Source organism: Buceros rhinoceros, unplaced genomic scaffold (assembly GCF_000710305.1).
Source record: "Buceros rhinoceros silvestris isolate BGI_N320 unplaced genomic scaffold, ASM71030v1 scaffold17002, whole genome shotgun sequence".
Taxonomy (NCBI): Eukaryota; Metazoa; Chordata; class Aves; order Bucerotiformes; family Bucerotidae; genus Buceros; species Buceros rhinoceros.
The window spans coordinates 25,736-36,664 of record NW_010397322.1 but is presented as its reverse complement, the minus strand read 5'-3'; the positions used below and the strand labels follow the sequence as shown (position 1 = coordinate 36,664).

Genomic DNA, 10,929 nt, shown 5'->3' with positions numbered 1-10,929 from the left:
AAGAGTACAGGGTGCTTTTTGTTCAGTGCAAGAATTAAGTATTCCTGAAGTGGCTGATCTGTGTTACCAGACACAGAGCATTTTTGTATCAAATAGGACTTGATAGCAGTAGCGCGTGGAAGATAAACCATAGAAGAAAGTAAAGTCCTTGCTTTGAGTTCACGACAGAAAATCTTAGGGACATCCCTGCATAAGAGACTTTTATCGGAAGATTTTTTTTTTATGATTTTTCTCAAATTAAAGAGGCAGTAGAAGAGGTTTTGGAACACCTTAATAAATTAGTAATAGCAATTAGAATGTCTAGGCAGTATTCCCCACAGTGTTTTAAAAGAACTCAGATAGAAACTGCTCAACACTCGTGTGCAGTTTACTACTTAAATCAGCCTCAGCTCCAGAGAAAGGGTAGGCAGCTGCACTTTCCCCGCTGTTACACTTTTTGCTTAGCCCACTTTCCCTAAACCACCCTAGTATCTTTTCCACTGCTAGTAACCAATGAAGTGTAGCTATTCTCATATTGCTGTGTCCTAAAAAACACGAGCCTGGGGACATGGCACAGAATTGCTTGTTAGGAGCAGGCCAGTGTGTACACTACATTATTAAAAAAAAAAATTGCACAGGAAACAGATTGGATACATCAGGGCGTTTAATGCCTAGACTGAATCTGCCTAACAGGATCTTTTCGTCCTGGAAGTTTCATTAATATAATTATATGGGTTATACTGAAGTGTGAATTTATATTACTAGAAGTCTACCACTATAAATTCCCATTTGGATCTTCTTTTCCTAGCATAAGAATTAATTTCTTGTTTATTTTTATCCTATTTTGAAAGCAGTGTAAGATCCATTGGAAAAAAAGGCCTGCTCCTATTCCTGTGCTAGAATGGGGCTGTGCAGACAGGGAATCATATTGTTAATATCATCGTGTTATTACTCTACAGTCCGTGCGGGCAACCTTAGTTCAACCATGCTGCCTTGTTCTACACTGCTCGAGCGGTGTACTTTTCTCATTTTCAGTGATACTCCATTGGCTCATGGAGTCACAGTCTGGCTCATTACATTTTAGGATGCAAATACAGGATTCCTTGACTCACTTGTCTGGCTCACAGTAATGCAAAGTTAATTCTGATGGGAGGTCATTTTATAACTCATCCTGAAAGAATGACATTGCAGGATCAGGTGACAACCAGGACTCAGAGAATAAAACTTCAGGGTTTTGGCCTGCAGTCATTTTCTGGACTGTTTAGACTTTGTGACATTCCTAGCATTTGGTGTAAGTGGGCTTGACAGCTGTAATTTGCACATAAGAAACAAGATAAAGCCTGTCACAGTATTCAATATTTAACACAGCCTTACAAGCTTCTGAGATGCAACATTTCCGGAGAAAAACGTGAAGCCTTATTACTACTTCTGTTTTTTTTTTTTTAATTTATTTTATTTTTTAGATGGGAATATAAAATCTATAGGATGCAGGTAGTTTTAGGGATGCTTTTCATAGTCCCTGTATGCTTTCCATAGACCACTGATGAACAAGGGACCTTTTCTCTGCTCAGTTTACACTCTTGCATAACAGTGTTACACACAGGCTCTGAAGGGATTATCAGCCTATATTCCCATTCTCTCCAGGTTCATCCTGAGGATGAAACAAGATCCATTGCTATTTTAAAACCACCACAGTTTTATTTTAACTTTGCTTTTCCTATTTAGTTGCTTAATTACCAAGATCCAAATTCTACTTTTAAAGTGCATTTGTACAGAGAGAAGCCCAGATGACATACTAAGCAGAGAAGGGATGTAGCTAAATGTAAGTGGCACAGTTCATCCTCTTGTTACGAACTCAGTAGAAACCCATTTGTAGGCTTACAGAGGTTAGGGATGGTCAGGGAAAGGATGGGCCTGGAGATAAAATATTGTATGTGTATTCTACAGTAGTTCTTTGGAAAAAGCGCTGGGTCAACAACTCTTGAGTTCATTTGCCTGACAAGGCTTTTCGCATTTCTTTATCTGTATCCCAGTAAGATATCACATCAGGATCTGTACTGCCAGTGGGCTAAAGGCATCACCACACCTTTCCCTGCTTCTGAGGTGCACGCTGTCATCTTTCTTAACAACTGGAAGATAGCCAATAGCTCTCCCTGTGTATATGACAAGTTTGCTGAGGCCGCATCTCGTGTTCTTGAGTGGCAGTCTGGGCTGCCCATATGTGAAAATGAATCAGAAAGGTCACGCTCTGAATTTCAGTTGTTTCCACTTAACTGGCCAGCTGTAGGCTTTTGTGTTTTGGGAGGCTCTTATATAATCCCACAATTGCATGCTTTTGTATTTTCACTACTAGCAAAATTCCTAAGAGCAATTTAGTTGCCTATTTTCAGGCTGCTTCCCAGGGAGCTTTAGGATCAGCGGGTTGTAGTCTCACTAGCATCAAGGGGAAGTTAAATACAACACATGGTTAGTTCTGTCAGGAGTTCCTGACATGTATCTGGGTCCATGTGCTCTAGAAGTTCCACTGAAATACTGGCTGCCTACCTCTGTCTTACATTCAGATACGTCTCAATTACTTTCAAACTTGCATTCAATATTTGACACTCTGCATATGTATTTGCTGTTTAATAATATGGATAAAAATGATTTTAACCTTCAGTAGTGAGAACCAGCAAACAACAGGTTCTACTTACTGCACAGACCACAAATATACTGCTCACAATTCCTGAACAGGAGCATTGTCATGCGGGTGCATCTACTGTAGAAGGTAAGTAAATATCTTACAACTCCAGTTATTCTGTTTTGCCTCATATTTTTAGGATTAATAGTAAGCAATATCTGCCCAAAATAAATTACTATTTCTAGCCAAGCATGAGATGACAAACTAGAAAATGTGTTTTTTGAGAGCTGGGTGGCAGGGAAACAAAATCAGTTTTTCCTCTGCTATCAAGAGTCCTCTCTAAACTAATGAGTTAGCCTTCTCAACCCTGTGTGTCCCTGAAGGTCTCAGTGACGCTATTTTTCTGCTGTAGAATATTCAGCATTATGCTGACATTTGTTTACGACAAGAGCAGAGGAAAGAAGCAATTTGCAAATCATCTCGGAAGAAAATCACATTTGAAATAAATAGTTTGCTGATCCAATCCCCAAACAAAAGAAATCGATCGCTCTGTCATCATTAGACCAGTCAGAAGGAATGGCAATAAGTTGGTTTCAACTTCGAACTAAAACTGGTCTCCCACTTCTAACTTTCTCCAGCCCTTGTACTCCCAGTAATTGTTTCAGTGAGTCCAGATGTAAGGAAACAATTCTGAAAAGAAACGTGCTGTAAGAGATACCCCTTCCTGGCAATATTCGTAATGCCTAGAAACAGATGCTACTTGGATAAGAAATACAGACTAATAAATCAATTGCATGGACAAGCTTATGGCTACTTGCACGGTTATGTTACTGCTTATGGTGAATTTTTTAGGTTAAAAGCTTAAGAAGGTTCTTCTTTACATCTGTTTAAATTGCATGGAGTTTTATTGGAAACTCAATATCGTGTCATGCTATCTTTCTAATGTGTCAAAAAAATTGAAGAGTGGTTTGGTTTTTGTGCTTCACGTGGAACTGTGAACAATGTCATTGTATGTTGAGAACAGAGCTAAAGAAGAAATTTTGAACAGCGCTGCTAACAAAAGATGTACTGCCATAGTGAAGCAATAACTGAGCTAGATTGTTGTTTGGCTTTTGAGAGAGACTAGCTGGGTTACAGGACAGTGTATTATAGTGATTAAAAACACTGACCACTTCTTCAGTGATTCCCATCCATAGATCTTACGAAGACTTACAAAGATGAAAAGTTGTCATTATTACATTCTAAAATGAGGGTATCAGGAGGTAGAAAAAGATAATATGACTTGGGAAGTCCATGACATAGAGTAGAGCAGTTCTCGGATCACCTGAGTTCAGCTGTTTGCCATTTGGATGTCATGAGCTCCTGATGCATGAGCAGGCCCTTTTCCAGAGGCCTCACAGCCTTCCCTTAGGGCAGTTTCTTCCTTCCTCCAGGGAATCTGCCAACCACTTCAGTACTAGGCCATTTCTTTTTCTAATACGTGTCAAGTGTCTCTCAGGTAAACCTTTATCTTCCCATATTCCTGTCTGCTGTGTACCTGCCCACCTTAATTGTTTCATGTAAGAACATTTACTCTCAGGTTAAAATGAAGACATTTCTAAGTTTATAATAGGATGTGTTGCTAAAGTGGAGCTCACTGGTATTCAGTGCCTTTATTTATACAAAATTATGGCTGATCCAAAGTAGCATGCTTTGTCCTTTCAGGATGTTGAGTTCACCAAAACTTATCTTTTAGAGGCAGGAAAAAAAAATCATGGCCCATTCCCACGCAAATTTAACTTTTGTGGAGTAACCAACCTGCTAGCACTCCTTTTGCTTTCATTATCTTAAGTGTTACATATCAAAAGAGAGAAGGAACAATTCTGCAGATCTTTGGTTGCTTTGTGAAACAATATATGAGACACTTTGGGCTGAAGTTCTGCCTTTTTTTAATCTCCCAGTCAGTGACTGAGAGAAGAATATTAGGTATCTTGAGAAACCCCAAACTCCTTGTTCGAGTGCTGTGCTGTATAGAAGCAGGGGTGCTTCCCAGGTCATAACACGGTCTTCCTGTCAGAAGGACTGCTGGCAGTGATGTGAAAGCTGGATGTGATATGTGGGATTAATGCCAGGTATGTAAAACTGTTGTGCTATGACACTGTGTGGGAAGGTTATTGAAGGATGTGGCTGCAGAGGCAGGAACTTAGATCTAGATCTTGCCTTTCATCATGTTAGGTTTTACGTAACATTTCTCAGAGGAATACTGTCTCAAAGCTAAATGCTCTGTGAAAATAATAAAAGCACTTTCTGCTTTACTTTTGCGTTACTTCCTGCAAAGAAACGCTTCCCACTTCATCTGATAAAGGTCAGATTCAGCTCATTACTACTTGTGTTCGTGGGTGGCTCAGTGGCTAACGACACTGCAGTTACAGGAAAGCTCGCTAGCTAGAAGGCTGTCTGGTTACTTAGGCTGTGGGAGGAGATTGTGGTCTACTTTGCTCTTGAGTACTAGGGTTGTCTCTCTCAAGTCGCTAGACTAGTTTGCTTAACAGGAAGAAGCTGGCTGCGTTAGAAGTGCTGCACACGAACAGCTGAGTACTGAGACTGAAAAACACCAAGATGATTCAATTCCCAGAACTGACAGTCAGTTATAGACTACATTGACTTGATAAAACCTGTTTTTTTTCCCAAGAAGGAGATGGACTGGAGATAAGAAGTGTGTACCAGGAGCTTTTTGATCAAAAATCATCATCTTTGTATCACCCTATCAGCTGCTCCCCTGAAGCACATGTGTTTCAGATCACCGATACGAAAGCCTCAAAGAAGGAAGGGTTCTAGCCTGAGCTGGAAACCTGAGAGCTCCACTGGGGATAGTGCTAGCATCTGCCCGTCTGCGCGTGTACTTTTGCCAAAGGCCAATCTCTTCAGCATACGTCACTGGATGTCTCCGTGTACTTGCACAGTCAGTGTTATTATTACATCGGAGTGCTGAAGTTAAGAATCCTCCTCTTTTTCTGCCTCCTTTCATTAAACCACCATATTAGCAGCTGTCCCAGAAAAAATGAATGAGCCAAGTTTCTCCAGTGCTTTGAGACAGTCCTCGCCTTACATATGACACCTCTCCATGTATTTCCTTAGGGCTGTGACAAGGTGACATTAATTACTGTGAAGTTAGATAGGAGGCACAAACGTTTCATTTAGGGCAAATATTTGCATTCAGAGGCAATGCCGTTCAGGGGACAGAATGCCAGAATAAGGCTCTTGGGACCAAACTTTTTCTGTCTCTGCCCATGACACATTGTTACTAATTTGCACCACAGCAAGAACTGTTTACCCTCAGCCAAAACAAAGATTGCGTAGTGCTTTTAACTTACAAAGCTCTTCTTGAATCTTTTTTTTTTTTTTAGCAGCTCTAAAATGCTGTGAGATATATATCTGGGTCTGCCTTTTTTTTTCCTAAATGGCAGCAGTGAATACCTTGTTTTGTGACAGATGAAAAAAACCCAAGAAGCTGGATTGATAGGAAGAAATCTGGGAGAGCAGAATGATAAATACTGAATTTATACATTGAAGTGAGGCTACTAACTCCCTTTACTTAAAAGTGCAGCACGTGAAACCATGAGAGGACTAACTAACTTATCTGAACACACTTGAATCAATAGTTGTTCCCTAAAATAGGGGGGGGCAAACAATAACTGGAGTAAGAACTAAAAGCAGGCAAGTAAGAGTCAAATCACCGTACCCATCAAAACACGCCTACATATGACGGTCAGTCTATCTGAAGGTGTTGGAGCATCCAGCAAGATGATTTTGCTGATGGTTAGCCTTGAAATCATTGTTATGTAGGGAAGGCTTGGGCTGAACTTGCCCTTAGAGGCTAAAGAAAGCCCAACCCAGGCAGCAACTTCTCTCTCTTTGTCCTGCCCTTGTGGCAGCCCACCTTCCCCCAGTGGTGGGGGCACGTGGAGTCTGGGCAGACTGGCTGTGCAGGTCTCGCTGGCCTCTTACACCCCAGCAGTGCACTGCAGTCTTGGAGTGATCAGGGCAGAACTGAGATCACATGCGTGCAGCATGAAAAATGACGGTGAGCCCTCTCCTCCAGTGCTTCTGTCCTCTGCCCATTTAAGGGGAAGCATCAGTGTATTCTCTGAATCAGAAGAAAAATTAATGAATTTCGTGAATGACGAGGGACTGTTCTCTCTTATTTGGGGAACTTAAGAGACATATAGAGACCTGCCAGTTCCTGGATGAGCTGCTGCCATTTTATGAGGAAAGAAAGCAGGCAAATTGTCTTAAAACCAGCTGTTGTGGACTTTTACCTTTTTTTTGCACAAAGTGTCCAGTGTCATGCTGTTGTGAGATCAAACGCACACTTTATTTACTTCATCAATCTCTTTGACAGTCCATGCCCCAAGGACAAGGTGAAACAATCTTAGTGTCCTGTTTCCCGTTAATTCTCTTAATGAAACTGGTGGATGTGTCAAAGGCTACATAAAAGCTAATGGAAGTTCCACACCAGCATTTGCCAATGATCTTTAGCGCACTGCCTTTTGCTATCAGCACTTCTATCTCTCTTTGTAAAGAGATCCTTGAACGCAAAAGGTGCTTCACATCTCTGTATTTCTTTCTGAGTGACAGTGTAGCTGTATAGTTAGACAAGACAAGCTGGTCTCGCAGTGAATATGGAATTTAAGACACAATCTTATCTTCAGGCGAAATGGCTTATAAAACTGAAACATAAGGTAGAGGACAGGTAACTGACAGAGATGACACACAGGGAAGCATGTGCATGGCTAACCTCTTTCACAGAAATTGTAAAATAAAAGGGTCTCTTTCCTCTCTTACAATCTAAAAGCACATGGACGTGAAACCTCCCACTTGGGGTGGTTGGCACAAGAGATCAGTGAATAACCGAGTGTAGGAGAGGCTGATTCCTACCCAGTTCCATTTGGAGTATCATCATTGCTGTTGTCTTCTAAGGATACCCTCCTCTAGCAATTTAGAAATTTAATTGTGCAGATTCCAGTCTAATACCAGGAAAATTCAGTGTAGGTCCACCTAGGGTATTACCTGGGCTTTGGCTCAGGGCCCTCTGCCTTCCTGAAGAGGTCTTTACATGCCATCATTGCAGAACTTAGTAGCACAAACAGAAAGGGCAACTAAAAATATTCTCTGCCTGCTTTTCCTTATGTGACTGTGGCTTTACAAAAATGTTTTTGTGTTTAAAAGAACCCCTCTCATCTGTCTTTGAGCAAGACACCCACACAAACAACAGAAGGCAAGAATTATGCAGGGAAAACAGTGAGACTCATAGTTCAAAACATTCTAGCAAAGGCACATGCAAATGTACTTGGGAGTGAGAGAAAGATGGTAATTAAGTTGTTTTTGTAAACCACACATATATTTGTAAAGAACAGTAGGTGTGATTTTAAATTGCTGGGACCTTGCAGTTATCCTTTTGACACTTTTTCTGAAAAGCACAGTTCCAATGCTCAGAAGCGATAGTACTGGGACTAAAGTTCATCATAAAATTGGGTGTGATGCTGCTGAAGGCAAAAGTTCCTACTAGTACTGACATACCAGGCTTGCCAGTTGGCCATTTTTGTAGACATCACTTTTTATGCTTTATGAATTCCTCTAGATAACAATGAAAAAAGATATATGCCCACATGCAGCTTTAAACTGTCACTCAATTACATATTTACTTTTTAAATATCATGAAAGATAATTCCTTCTCTGTTTCTGCTTCCGTAACAGATTCAAGTCTTAAACGTACATTAAGATGAAAACTCCCCTCAGTACGGAAGAGCTCACTGAATCAGATTGCTGAGCACATTCCAGGGTACCAGGCTGGTACCATTACTGGCCTCTGAATAAAATGCAGGCCATGATGCGTTTCTCTCCAAAGCAGACACTTACTGGTTTTTGAAGGGAACCCCTTCCGCTTGCTCGCAGAACCCGGCTGTAACAGGCACTGTGCAGGCTGTTTAAACTCACTGTACCATTAGCCGCCATCAATTTTTGATGCATTGTATCCTGCCTACACGTGTCATTTTCTAGCACACTGCAGCAGCTGCTGCCTCCAGTATGATTTCACAGCCAAGGAACACCTCTTATCCCAGTTCTTATGATGTAAAGGGAGACAGGTACTACTGGACCTGCAGCTACACCAACTACCAGACAGGGGGACAAGCTACTTTTGGTTTTTCACTCAGTGTCAGAGTAGAAGTACAGGAATTCTGTGCTGCCACTCCACCTCCCACCCATCCCGGCATTGTATACATACCTAAAATCTAAGATGGGCTTGACTGGGATCTGGACACGTTCATATTCCAAGGTTCCTCATTACATGCTGCTCTGGAAGCTGCAGTCCAAATTTCCAAAATCTCATTGATGATTACCGAGGAGTACTTGGGAATGCAGCAAAGTTCTTATTTCATTACTTGCAAATTTGTCCTATGGTATACAAGTATAGCCCAGGATATGACCCTGGGCACAGGTTTGCAAATTCTTCTGTCCAGCTGGTGGTTTGGATTTTATTTTTATTGCTCTATTTTTATTTTTTCCTCTCAGGATAATTTAGATTATTTGGGCTCAGCTGCAATAGGACCTTGTTAACACCCCAGATTTACTTCTGAACATTCTGCTGCAGGTGGAATAGTTCATGAGGAGATGTCCAGGAGCTGACACAGAGCAAAAGATTCTGGAGCAGAGGCAGATACCACACAAAACTCTTCTACCCTCATCTAGCTGCCAGGAGGGAAGAAGAGAGTGAAGTGGGCTGTTATTTGAAGAAAGAGGTCAGTCACCACCTGTCTTTAAAAGACAGTTCCAGACTGAACTCTCTGTAGATGGAGACAGTCTGCAGAAAGCCAGTTTGAGACACTTGAGGGACATCCTTACTGGAGCATTTCAGCCAGATGGTGAATGCTCTCTAGGGCATCTTTTGTCCCTGCCCACTCTTAGGTTGCCAAGCTCCCCTGAAAGCGAGTAAGGCCCAGTGCTGGTTGTTGTTCACGCTCTCTTTAGAGAGTGGTGGTTCACCTAAACCACCATTCTGCTGACAGGTATCATTCTTAGGTCTTTTGCTCCAATTCGATGTGTATCATCTATTTTGTCTGCCTCTTTGTTACAGTGTTGGGGGGGTGGTTTGTAAGAGGAGAATCCATTACTGTGAAAGAAAGTAAAAAAAATTATGTTCAAGATAAATTAGGAAAGACTAAATTAACCTCCTCTTTTTTCTGATACTGTTTTCCTTCATTTCAGATGACACCATATGAAATATCATTGCTGTTGGATGAAAAAAGACACATCAGACCCCACAGAAGCAAGCATCTCCATTTCCAGTTTGGGGAATTACATTATCCGTCTCTTCATGAGAATGCCCACTCTGCATCCTCGTTGAGAAGCTCCATTTTATCCATCACCGGAACTATTTGTATTAAGAAAATATGAATGATGGACAAACATGTTTTGCTGTAGAAAAAGCTCCAGTAAGAGAGTATAGATTTCACATTTATTTTCAGTTCATTCAGGAGTTATACTTAGTCTTATGGTGGTGAGATAATCCTTGCAATAATTAAATTTTCTGTCAAAGAAAAAAATGTTTCTATTCTCCATAGGATAAGAAAGTCTGTTTAAAGATAGAAATTATCCTCAATTTTCATGAAACAAGCACAGTTTTCGGCCATTTCATGCTTCAGGTGACTAAGATGCTGAAAAGATACAATTTCTGGCTGTTGAGGAAGGTGGCCGAAGGATCACAGAAGAAAAGTCTGCAGTATATTTTAATTTCTGCAGCGAACCAGGAAGGCTGTCATAAATTCTTCTTAGTGGATAAGGACAAAAATGTGGAGAAATAGTAATAGGGCTTCAAACCGCAGAATCGTTGTTATTGGATTTTAGTAACTATTAAGACACCAAATGGGTTTCGTACTTTCTGATAAATTGCATTTCTATCTTTTGTACTAGCTTCAGTCATTAGTATCCAGACTCATTATCTCCTGGACCTTTTCCTTACTTTCCATTTATTACTGTTCCTCTGAGCATGCTGGGGCTGTTTGTGCTGAGCAGGGTCCCAAACTCATTTGGCACTAACAGACTATTTGTGGGTACAATTTAACCATCAATTACTAAGCAGAGACAGAAACTGCAGAGCCAGGACTTCAGAATCCCTCGTGCCTAATCTGTCAGGATGAACAGATTGTAAACTGCCCATTGCAAATATGATATGCAGCAATTTAGCATCATGTTAATACTTCATAACCTCCATCCCTTACTTTTATATAGCTTTTCCCTCCTGAAGCTTTCTGAAATTGCTTCTCCAGTCATTATACTGCACCAAGCGGTTC

At 40.9% G+C, this 10,929-nt stretch overlaps 1 protein-coding gene across 1 annotated transcript in view; it reads left to right on the top strand.

The window, feature by feature from the left end:
- The window catches only part of LOC104502261 (transmembrane protein 156-like), a gene marked incomplete at its 5' end in the record, with an annotated part of 12,993 nt that extends 7,577 nt beyond the window's left edge, over positions 1–5,416 (top strand). The window contains 2 exons of the mRNA XM_010146214.1: positions 2,642–2,746; positions 5,271–5,416. Coding sequence (XP_010144516.1) covers positions 2,642–2,746; positions 5,271–5,416 — 251 coding nt within the window. The remainder of the gene's footprint in view (positions 1–2,641; positions 2,747–5,270) is intronic.
- Positions 5,417–10,929: the final 5,513 nt, after the last annotated feature.